Source organism: Erigeron canadensis, chromosome 2 (assembly GCF_010389155.1).
Source record: "Erigeron canadensis isolate Cc75 chromosome 2, C_canadensis_v1, whole genome shotgun sequence".
In the NCBI taxonomy this organism is placed as follows: Eukaryota; Viridiplantae; Streptophyta; class Magnoliopsida; order Asterales; family Asteraceae; genus Erigeron; species Erigeron canadensis.
In genome coordinates, this window is record NC_057762.1 from 23,092,017 (window position 1) to 23,104,681 (window position 12,665).

Consider the following 12,665-nt stretch of genomic DNA (forward strand, 5'->3'; position numbering starts at 1 on the left):
CCTAGCTAATATAAGCTTAACAAGACTATTCTTGTTTTGAGACAAATATTAAGTAGTGTTTATTATTAGTGTTGATAATTTGACTGTTGAACAATGGTAAGATTTTACGGCTATAATAATTATAAAATCTTACTCAATTAGAGGGGGTTGAGGAAATCAAGAGGAAATTATTAGTAGTAACTGTATTGATTATTAGACCACCAAGCTAGGGGGGAGGGTTACAACGTACCCGGTCAATAATGCTACGAATTGAAGTTGAGACAATAGAAAAACATCAAATTATTATTGTATAATTATAACAGTGTTTTTTGAAGCTGTATTACTTTGATTGTAATAATTAATTAATTAACCATATATACTTTGACCTTAGTTTATTATATATTCATGAGGTTTAAGCAAAAGAATGCATTTATAAAGTGTACTTAGTTTATAAATCTATCTATATATATATATATATACTTGTAGTTGCATCTTGTTACTACTCACACCATTTCCTAATTAAAGAAACTAAGAGCTAGATATCATGGAGATTCATTTCTCTTCTCAAACAACACTAGCAACCACATTTTCCATTATTGCACTCATTTTCTTCCTCTTTAAAATCTTGAACAAAAATGGGACAAAGATTGGAAAGAACAAAACCCCGCCTCAACCGAAAGGTTCATTGCCAATAATCGGACACCTTCACCTGCTAGCTAGAGCAAAGCTTCCACATAGGGCTTTAGGTAGTTGGGCGGATGCGTTGGGCCCCATTTTTTCCATCAAGCTAGGTGTTCATCGTGCTTTGGTGGTGAGTGATCCGGAGATAGCTAAAGAGTGCTTTACCACACACGACAAAGTATTTGCCACACGACCCAAGTCCATCGTGGTAGAGCTTATGGGGTATAATTACGCGGTTTTTGGGCTAGGTCCATACGGTGAATACTGGAGGCAAGTACGCAAGATGGCTACCGTGGAGCTTCTTTCTCAAAGACGTGTTGAGATGCTCAAATATATTCGTGTTCCTGAAGTTAGAGCATCAATGAAAGATGTTTATGAGGCTTGGGAAAGAAGCAAAAAGAGTGATGCGGATATGGTACCGGTAGAGATGAAACAACTCTTTGCAAACTTGGTATTAAATATTGTTAGTAGATCAATTTCTGGAAACCGATTTTCACTTGACGATAAAGAAGCTGTTCGAGTACATAAAGTAGTGAAGAAAGTCTTTCAGTTGATGGGGACTTTTATGGTGTCTGATTACATTCCTTCTTTAAACTTCTTAGATTTTGGAGGATATAAGAAGGAAATGAAGATAGCGTCCAAAGAGTTAGACAGTATTCTTCAAGGATGGCTAGACGAGCATAAGAAAAGAAGAGCGTCTGGCGAGCAACGTGAAGGCAAGCAAGACTTTATGGATGTGATGCTTTCCATCCTAGAAGGTGCTTCGAAAAGCGAGTTTCCAGGCTTTGATCATGATACAATAGTGAAATCCACTAGTATGGTAAGCTAAATCTTCATATAGTATTGTTTTCGATACATACATATACATATGGGTTCTTGTTAAAATAAAACAGATAAAACAATCTTTTTCTCTTGATTGAAGATAGTTGTGTATCATGAAAATATTCGTGAATCAGTATATATACTTGTGCTTTATGAATTTTCGTGCATCAGTTTTATATGTCATTAGTTTTACAAAATCTAACTTCTATGGTTCTATTATCACGTTATTCAAATTTATGTAAACAGGTAATGCTTGCAGCCGGGTTAGATACAACATCCGTGACTTTGACATGGGCTTTATCTTTGCTTGTCAAGAACCCGAAAGTACTGAAAGCTGCACGAGATGAACTTGATTTCCATGTCGGAAGAGATAGAATCGTCGAGGAATCAGACATCAATAACTTAGTCTACCTCCAAGCTATCGTAAAAGAATCATTACGTTTATACCCAGCCGCACCCCTTTCAACTACTCATGAGTCCTTGGAAGATTGCGTCGTAGCCGGCTACAACATCCCAAAAGGAACCCGCTTGATTACAAATCTTTGGAGACTACACCGTGATACGAATGTTTGGTCAAATCCCGATGAATTTCACCCAGAAAGATTCTTGGCAAGCCAAAAGGGTATTGACCTCAAAGGCCAAAATTTCGAATTGCTTCCATTTGGTAGTGGTAGAAGAATGTGCCCTGCTGTTTCTTTTGCACTTCCGGTTCTGCATTTATCATTGGCTAGTTTGATACAGGGGTTTGAGCTTAAACCATTGAAGGAGCCTGTTGATATGAGTGAAGTGTTTGTGCAAACTGTCATGAGAGCATCCCCACTTGAAGTCCTGGTCAACCCACGTTTGCCCATTGAATTTTACAATGTTGATGCATGAAACATGTTGGCGTTGATCAAGTGAAAAGTTTTAATTATTTCTATGTTTGTACTTGTAATCATCCAGAGAATATTTTTTGTTATTTGTATGACATTCTATAATTGATATGCTTAATTTGCTTTGATTTCACCAACTTTTGTAGGGAAAAGTTTTTAATTTCAGTGTTTGTACTTGAAATTTTATCAATGGAAATTTTAAATAACAATGATCAGGGATAAGTGCATCAAACTATAATAAATGTTGAATGCATGGTTTAGCAATGTTCTTGATGTTCAGGATCCATTCCCTCTTTCGGCAAATTGGTAGCATACAAAAGGGATTTTTCGTAACTGGATTATAATTATGGCTAAACTTTGAAGTCTGAACCATGGTTTTGGTTTACAACTTTACATTGTTAAAGTATGTATTGTTTCCATTTAAAAATATGCATTGTTAATTTAAACTGAGATAAAATGTGCAAAACCACAATCGTTATCATAGTACCATATATATTGATCATAGTACCATAAATATACTTTGATTCATTTAATTTACCACAAAATACAAGTTATATAACCACTCTAGAGCATTATAATGTATAGTTTTGATAAATGAAGGATAGTAATGCCCAGATTACTTCCCTAATAAATATTACACTAGCTACACCATTTACTTTTCGTTTTCAAACATCGGTTGATGTATTTTTTTTTATTATTATTTTTTTTCATTATATTTGAAGTATTTTTTGCATTGTCACTTTTCCACAATCTATATAGATGCACAAAAATTCAGAGAGCATTTGGTTATCATTTCATTAGCTTCTATTGTTGTTTTGACCACATATTTACTTTTAATAAAAAGTAATATAGGCTATTGAAGCCCGAGCCCAGTCTTAACTAGTTCGACAGTGGTTACTCGGTCTGGACTGCGATCCTACCTGAAAAATTGTGGCCCAATAACACCTGAGCCCGTTAAGCTTTAATGTATAAAATGCTCAAACAAATTGACTTGCCCGACAAGACCTTCAATTAGTTCAACGACTTTGGTCTTTTTGGTAATTTTCAAACAGTAATTTCATTTTTGATAAGTTGTCATAAAGAGGTGTTGAAATACGTTCCAATGGTAATAGATCATATTAAATATTAAAAGTATCCAATGAAGAGATTAATATCTCATAGTTTATAAAAAAAAAAAAAAAAATGTATAAATGAGTTGATCGATAAAAGTAAATAATAACTAATATTATTATCAAGAAATGTCAAGAAAGATACAATGATAATATACTTTATCATTTTTATAATCAAGCTAGAAAGGTCGGTTCATGTATCTAAAAAATATAATCCAGATTTGACCATTGAGCATCATCATGTGTATAAAATGGAACTCTCCCGATTGATGACAACAAAAAAAAACATACTCAAAATGACAGAAAACAAAGTAAAACTATTAGGATTTTGGGGAAGCCCATTCACATTTCGTGTAAAAATGGCACTAAATCTAAAAGGAGTTGAATATGAGTATGTGGAAGAAGATATCTCAAACAAAAGTGCAATGCTTCTGCAATACAATCCTGTATACAAAAAGGTCCCAATTCTTTTACACGATGGTAAGCCAATTGTTGAGTCACTTATGATCGTTGAATATATTGATGAGATATGGGAGACCCATCCTCTGCTTCCTAAAGATCCTTTTGAAAGAGCCAAATCAAGATTTTGGGCAAAGTATGTTGATGATCAGGTAATTATTAATTTTTTTTTTTTTATGTATGTTGCTATGTTGTTGCCATTAGCTTTAGCTGGGTGTTACAGGTTTTTTGCCGGAAAAGACCAGATTCGGTTGGCATCGGTGAATTTAAGAATATTTAGGGTGGTTTGGGAGTAGGAATAAAATTGATGTAACATTGGAAAAAAATGTTAATTTATTATAGGGTAAGTTGACAATTGACATGTGGGACTTTTCCAAGGTTTATACATATTTTTCCATTCCATTTAGCACTAAAAGATCATTAATTTCCCGTTAAAATCATTACCAACATAATGCTCGCACTATTGAGTTTTGTGGCCTTTTTGAACACATTACTAGTACGAGAGCAAGTACCCGCACGTTGCGACGGTGAAATGGTGATAGGTCATAGAGTATGATAGGTCATAGGAGGTGATATGTCATAGAGTGTCATAGCCAAATGTTTTAGCCGTACGGGCTCCGCCCTAGGATTTAAAAATTCGTCGAAAGTATATCGAATGACACCCATATAATTTTTTATAATTTATCGATGTACGGTTTTTGAGATAAAAGATTTTGAAAGAATTAGTAGAATAAAATGATTTATGGATGAGAGAGAAAGTTGTAAGCATTGATGTATGGTATATTATGTATTATCATGTGTACATTGTTGAAATTGAAAGTTGAAACCCTATTTGCTTTTATAATATAAGTATAGATAATACTTTGATGTTTGACTTTTAATTGGATTGAAAAAAAAAGGATGATGTGGTGATTTTCTATCAGTGTTACATAATTTTAGAAGATGATTTTGCTTTTATATAATTTGTATAGATAGATGATATGCTTTCTTATATAAAGTTAAGGTATAATTTTGACTTTTTTAAAATGACAAGTATACACACAAATCTATCGATATCTACAACTCGGGACTAGAATCCGAAATATTTACATATCAAACGAACAATTAAAAAAGTTCTTTATACGGTATACGGTGAGGTATTTCTTGATGTCGCATACCGACTAAATGTTAAAAAAAATATACTTTAACCTTTTAATCATAAACGCGTAATATTACTATGTATTATTTCTATAATATGACTTAGTAACAAAAGTAAAAACTATACCCAGTCTCGTCTTTCAAAATGACTTGAATAATGATATACATGTCACCCTTTAGTGTCTTGGAATGATTAAGCAGTTGTTACGAAGTACACAAGAAACGAAAGAAAATGATTCAAAAGAAGCTCGTCAGATTCTCAAAACTCTTGAGAGTAGTTTGGACCCAAACAAACCATTCTCTGGAGTTAAAAGTTTAGGTTTTATAGACATTGCATTTGCTTGGCTCGGAATTTGGGCTCAAGTTCTTGAGAAACTTCATAACATTAAGCTTTTGGATGAGGAGAACACACCGTTATTGAACAAGCACTTTAGAGATATACTTGATGTTCCTGTTATCAAAGACTGCATCCCCCCTCTTGAACAACTGTTTGCGCACACCAAGTTCCTTATTGAAAGGAACGTGGCTGCTGCTAGAAGTTAATTGAAGTTTGAGAGCACATATGGAATCATTACTCGCTCGTTATTCATAGGGCTTTTTACCGTACCTGTGTTCATCATCCACATAATGGTGCAACTGATGTTGTGCTAGAGTCATTGATATAGTAGCCATACATGCTAATGTATTTGGTTTTTCAACTTCGGGTGTTTGTGTACTTTTTACTAGAGGTGATTGTGCTGAAATTCTATTGTGGGCAATATGCGATCATATTGTATTTGTAGACAAACAACGTTCTTATATGAAGTTTATTTTTGTTGTCACTATAAATGCAGGTAGAGACTATATGCCCTGCTAAAAGTCTACTTCTTAATTAATGTTTGCTTTTTCTAATCTACGAATATATAACAGCACAGAGGAAGATAATATCAACTAGCATCTTACTATCTTAGTCATATGTGGATTGCATATATTGGTCTATATTGTTTGCTTACATGTTATGAGTACTGTTTGTTCATGATTCATGGATGAAACCCTGCATGTCTGATAATGAAATCTTAGTCATGATTGCAGGCGAAGAGATGCTGACGAATGTTCTAAGCTATGTAAAAGAGATTAAATTTGTTGCAACAAGGGAATTTCTCGTTCATGAACCAATGCTCTGAGTATTCTTTACCCCATTGATGTATAATGAGTGCACCAGTTTGCAGTGCTATAACCTTGGAACTTTTTTGCCGATCCTTCAGTAATTAGTTTGTGCTGATTGTGCTTAAATGTGGTTAGGCGTGCAAGAAGAGGGTTACCGATATCAACATGGTATAGTTAATACATACAATTTTTTTTCCTGTAGACACTTTTTTTTTGAAGCTAGAGTGTATTTTTCTAGTTAAATTTCCCAGCATATTCTACATTGTTTTGACTTGCTGTGGTTGGAGACTTAATTGGACCAAACTTTAACCCCTTACAATAGATTTTTAACATACTTACAAATAACAAGTCTATATTACAGATCATGTACTAACGTCGTCCCTTTACAATGGTAAAGTAAAAAAGAAGAAAAGTAATCACCTAATGCCGTTTTCCACAGATTTTGGTCCCAATATATCGACGGGATATGGAGGTAGATTAAGATGTAGAGAATGTTATCCCTATCACGACGATATAGAGAAACTACTTTCAGTAACTATCTAAGATAGAATAGGACATTCAGTCTTTAGAGGCAAGGGTGTTGATAACATATCTAACATTGCTAGTTTGTCCTCTTGCAATCTATATCTATATTAAAACAGTAGGAATCCTAGCCTTTTCAAGTCATCCTCAACTTTAAACTATCTTAAAACATTGCCATGTAGGATTTTATCCCACGTGGCATCTCCATGTTTTTTTACGACATTTATAATACATAAATAAATAAAATTAGATTAAGAAATTTGGCAATAAAATTTTAATCCCAATTAAGTATAACAACATATTAAAAATAAATTAAAGATATTATTTAATCTTATATTAAATTACGTACTAACTGTAAAAAATCATAAAGAAGAATATTTATTTTTATATCCATAATTACAAATGAATTGTTGCTTAAATAATATTACAAAACTATAAAAATAAAAACATCTACCGCAATTTCGTTTCCTATGCTTACATATCTAACTTCACAGATAAATTACTTTTTAATATCTTTCTTAATTATGTTTTCTAATAATTTTGATGTTGTATTTTTTTTATACATATACATATTTATCTATTTGTAGAGATATAAAACGATTACGAGATGATGTGTTTGGTAGTAATTATAATTGTTATTTTTTTTTGAACGGCATTCTAATCTACTCCTACTTCTAAATTACACGTATGCTTGGGATGAAACCCGGGACTCTCAAAAAATCCCTATTAATCCACCCCACAAATGTGAGAAGTGAGATTCGAACTCAGGTGGATCCCCCCAAGGTCAAAGACCTCACCAATGGGCCACCAACCCCCTATTATTATTGCAATTATTATGTTACTATTATTATTACTATAGTTTATTTTCATACGTATACATCATAAAAAAATATTTAAAGTAGTTTTTCTCTCAATTTTGTCGATATTCTTTTTATTCCCTTACAATATGAATGGTAATTGTTCATCATGCATTACATTTTTTTTCTCTTACTTTTCTTAATTGATTAGCCATGGGCATGTAATCTGGTTTTACATATTGTATAATCACTTATATATTTAGAGCTTGCTTCTAAATATAATATTTTCATCAGTTACCCTTTAGTTCAACATAAATATAATAGACATCGTTATATATATTTCAATTGTGGAATAAACTACACAATAAAATTATGTTAACTAAACTAATTTTTTGGTTATCAGTATCAATATTACAAACTTTAAAAAATTAATTCAATAACCGCACAACGTGCGGGTAAGAAACCTAGTATATATATAAAAGGCTATCAGAAAGCGCTCACGTGGCGCTCTCTGAGCCCGCCATGTCAGCAAATTCTTACGTGGCGTCACCATAACGATCTGACTGACATGTCAGTAGCCACATAAGCAGTTTATCCGCTGCTGTGGAGTGCTACTTCAACGTAGATAATTAAATCGCCTTTTATTTATAAAAAAAAGCTCATACGTGGAATCGAACCAGGGACCTCCGGTACCTAAGGTAGGCATATTATCCGCTTGAACTAAAACACATTTTGTTTTTTAATTGGAAAGCCACAATTCATAAACAAGCTTTTCTTGTAATATATGGTTTTAAAATTCAAAATCAAATTTTATATGCCAGATTCAAATCTTCATCTGCACGCACGCAAGTTTCGAATTTTGGTTCTTCACCGATTCCATCAACATTAGATCTCAATTTTAATTATTGGGTTCAAGTCTATCATTTTTCGATTTTGGGAAGTAACAGCTATTTCAAAATTGGGTTTTTTTTTCTTCCAATCTTAATCTTTATCCTCAATTCATAAAAAAAGGAATATATTGGTAGGGTTTTGGTTTACTATTTATTAATTCTTGATATTTAATAATTATTAATTTGTATAGAACGAGCTTTTTTTTACAGCTTTTCTTTTTGTAGATGATGATGATACCATTCATGATGTATAAGACGTTGTTGCTTATGTTAATGCATACAAGGTGCTCGATAAAATGTTTAAAAGAAATCAAGATATATGGTATAAGGCATAGACCAGAAAATTCCAACTTTCATTGTCGGTGAAGGCTGGAATTGATATTACATCATCGATCTACTTGAAGTATGTGTTTAGTGTTCTTTGGTATTTATTGTTTACTCACTGTGTTCCATGCAATTTATTAATCAATATTTTTTTTTTGGTTTGATAGGAATAACTACCCATAGTAGTTAACTTGTGTTACTCACAATCGACAATAACAGTAGCAACACAGGACTCACAATTCATTTGTCCTCAGCTGCTATTGTGGGTTCCATTATAGGAAATCCATCTGGTTTTATGGATTATTGAGCTATTATAGTCATGGTATGGTTTGCATTAAAGTTCCTTTAAATACATGTTCAGCCCCTATAAGCTTGTCTTGAACTTGAAGAAGATCACACAACTACCGATAAATGACCCATTAACATTCATCATTACTTATGCAAACCATCAGTACAACATAGAATGTGAACTTAATTCTATTTAGTATGCAATGTGCTTTTTTTTCCGACAGATCCTATACGAAGTTCTTTACTGTTATCCTTAGATGCTTAATTGTTGTTCAGACAAATGTACGTTAAATGTTTAGATATAGTCGTTAGATATTACAGTTTTCATATATTCGTTATGAGTTGCTTTTTTTTGTTTTTATCTAAAATGAGTCAAATAAGTCCTGTAAAATAATTTGTCAAAATGAGAACAGGTTGATTGGTTTGAAATTTATCCAAAAGTATAATTAATGCATACAGATTTTTATTCATTTTTTCGTTTAAAATTTATTTCTAATGGCTTTATCACAATACAATTCATCTGCAATCCGATACTTACCAGACTCTACTGTATCTACAACACATAATTCGCTGGTAATGTTTTTTTCTTACTCAAGTACCTTATTCATTTATTTATATATATAATCTCACATGTGCCATATTTCATTGTGGCTTTTATTTATTTTCTGTTCATACATCTGTATATATTGAATCAATAATTTTTTGTGACGTGTTTCATGAAGATGGAGAGAGCCATAACCGTGCATTGAAAATAAAACTATATATGTATTGGTGTTGTATTAATCAGGTGCAAATTCGAGGTTAGCGAGAAAAAAGATTGAGTAGCATATAATTTAAATGTTACGAGGGCGGCAATAGAAGAAGGCATCGTGCCAGGTAATTCACTATATATAGCTTTTTCATACGCCACCCAATTCTCTGCATTATTCCTTATTTTTTTTGTACATAAATACGTATGCAGGTGGTGGTGTTGATCTTCTATATGTCAAATTTGATCACTGTCAATTTCGGTCAGAAGCTAGGTGATAAAATTACCCAAAATTCTCTTAAGGTATGGTACCTTTTTGTAGTTAATGTCTTTATTAATCTGAAGTTAGGTTATTCATTCATCCAAAACAACTACTGATGGGCTACATATTTAATCTGTTATGTAGGGGGAGTCTCTGGTGCACACAATCATCTACGATGTTGTAGTTGGGGTGTTGTTGTTTTAGGGTAACTGTTGGAGTAGAATAACCATTATCTCGGATATAATGTCGCCAAAGGTTCTCTTCTTTCTTTTTTTGTTTTTTTTTTTTAAACATAAATGAAGTTGCTAAGTTGTGTGCTATTCTTTTGTGGTGAAATCAAAATCTTTTTTTCATTGAAAACAAGTTATATGTGGATATAGTGCTTATCTTTCATTCGTTTAAACATAAACAATTAAGCATGCTAATTTTTCTATGCATACTTGGTGTTCGAGTTGGTAGGATGCAAATGCCTTAGAGTTATGGATGCTCCCTTCCATCCTTTTCATTTAATTTAAGTTACTTTAGCTCTCAACAACAACAATACAATTTCGCAATGCATCATCAGAATTTGTTTTCTTAGAGTAGTTCATTTCTTAGTTTTAAATATTATACAACCCTTGAGTACAATACTTCCTCCCTCCCAAATTAATTAAAAAAATGATAAAATGATAATGCATATATATGAACGTCTTTAATATTTTGAGCTCCCTCACTTATTGGTGTCGATATCGAGTCAGAGTTTATAAAATCTTAAGGCACAAGAAAACATGTGCATCGCACAAGCCATGGTGGTTTTATTTGTGTGTTTGACCATTGAGTCTTCATTGTTCAGGTTGTCTTTATGTTTGAGCGGCTTAAAATGGATGAGCCAACATATAATGTGTAACATATAAGGTATAAGTTAACAAGTAATGGCACATGAAACTCTTTTTTTCCCTTTAGTTATTATTTGATTAATTTTAAGAATAATACCTAATTCCATTGTATGCGGATTTTGTGAAATATATGATGTACACTGTTATACCCCTACCCATGGATTGAGAACTCCTTGCAAATTGTTTGATTTTGTTCATATAAGTATATATAACCCATCTTGGCAAAACTTTTTTCAAGATCACACGTGTTCTAGATTTTTATTCGGTTATGTCTTAAGTGTCACTAAATTTTATCATTTATTCTAAGCAGGACGATTTATGTAATAATTGTTTTTATATCAAATGGGCAAAACTGGTTTTTTTAGCTATGATGGAATAAGTTATATATTTGCAGAACCATGAGTGTCCTATAAGTTCAGATAGTGAGCTTCTAATGATTTCCACTATGGTTTTTAATTTGCTTTAGCTTCTCATATCACGTAGGTTCTACATATTCATAAGTGGGCCTTTTTTAAAAACTCAACTATATTAATCTATGTACTTTCCTATTTATGGACATACATGAAATTATATTTGGAGGAACGAAGCTACCTATGACATAATACCCTCATGAATCTGCGACAATACTAATGAAAGACATGAGAATGGGACCACAGCCATCTTCAGAAAATCTGGGATGCAAATATAGATTTTAAAAGGGCAAAACAGTTTATGCATCTGGATATGAGCTCAGATACTCAAATTACACATATTAATTCATTTATGTCCCACAATACAAAATATCTTTAAGTGAAATTTCAAGAAATGGCATCACACTTCAAAACATGGGTTCACTTTGTTACACATCAGTAATGGATATAGAAACCAAATCATGTCAACAACCATAGGGGTCTCAAAATACGGAGAAATGCAAGGTACAAACCATGTTTTGCTATTAGTTAAGTATGATAAAGTTGGCCCATGAAGCAATTGAAAGCAATATCCGCTACCTGCTTGTCATGTCTCTTCTGGTTTGTTAAGCAATATCCATTACCTTATTAATGAATTATTAGTCAATTTAGTATCATTCTGTTGCATGTTTCCAGCATTGGCATATCGATTACAATGTGTTTCAGTTTAGCTATAACTCCCTAAAAGAACATTCGACAAACTTTGTTTTCTATATAACCTTTTTGTTAGAATAATACACCAGTTCTTTCTTCAAGAATGATCATCATACACAACTATAGTTTGCATATTAAGAAATTCTTTCACATTTTTATATCCTGAATATTGTAGTGTTTGATGAACAAGGTGCAAAGACGAAGTAATCGATACAGATGATCAGTAGTATTTAGTGACGAGGAGTAATAGTGCTCGAGTAGTTGGTTATTGAATAATGCTTTTGTTTTCCATTTTGACTTGGTTTTTTTTTTCAGCCTCAATTTTGATGTCATGTTTTGACATCTGATAAAAGTTGTTAAAGCTTTTGACAATTGTATTATGCAGTTGGATTAAGTATGTTTGGTTTGTTGCATTTCATTTGCTATGAATCACGTAGACAACTAAATAGCCCGGTGCAACGTACGGGTTTCACCTAGTTGATAACATAATAATAAGCAAAACAGGCAAAATCAACCCGTTTATAAGTAAAACTGTGTAAAACTAATTGAATTTGAGATTTTATGCATGGATATCAAATTTAACAAGTAAATCTAAAGTTATAAGAGTGTTTTGGATTGATAGGAAAAGATGAATCGAAATTTTCATTTGTG

The 12,665-nt window shown here is 32.5% G+C and overlaps 2 protein-coding genes across 2 annotated transcripts; both read left to right on the forward strand.

Annotated features, from left to right (window-relative positions):
- The first annotated feature begins 523 nt into the window (after positions 1-523).
- Positions 524-2,358, forward strand: LOC122590284 (cytochrome P450 CYP82D47-like). The gene is made up of 2 exons (XM_043762611.1): positions 524-1,480; positions 1,729-2,358. The coding sequence occupies exons 1-2, from the start codon at positions 524-526 to the stop codon at positions 2,356-2,358; spliced, it is 1,587 nt and encodes a 528-aa protein (XP_043618546.1).
- A 1,464-nt stretch (positions 2,359-3,822) lies between these two features.
- On the forward strand, positions 3,823-5,602 carry LOC122587890 (glutathione transferase GST 23-like). The gene is made up of 2 exons (XM_043760047.1): positions 3,823-4,074; positions 5,240-5,602. Exons 1-2 carry the CDS (start codon positions 3,823-3,825, stop codon positions 5,600-5,602), a joined length of 615 nt encoding a protein of 204 aa, XP_043615982.1.
- The last annotated feature ends 7,063 nt before the right edge of the window (positions 5,603-12,665 follow it).

What these genes read in the sequence shown, in the direction of transcription:
- LOC122587890 (XM_043760047.1), top strand. Translation starts at nt 3,823, where the DNA reads ATGGCACTAAATCTAAAAGGAGTTGAATATGAGTATGTGGAAGAAGAT. An exon ending in CAAAGTATGTTGATGATCAG is followed by an intron (nt 4,075 to 5,239) that starts GTAATTATTAAT and finishes GTCACCCTTTAG; the next exon opens with TGTCTTGGAATGATTAAGCA.
- LOC122590284 (XM_043762611.1), top strand. Translation starts at nt 524, where the DNA reads ATGGAGATTCATTTCTCTTCTCAAACAACACTAGCAACCACATTTTCC. An exon ending in TAGTGAAATCCACTAGTATG is followed by an intron (nt 1,481 to 1,728) that starts GTAAGCTAAATC and finishes TTATGTAAACAG; the next exon opens with GTAATGCTTGCAGCCGGGTT.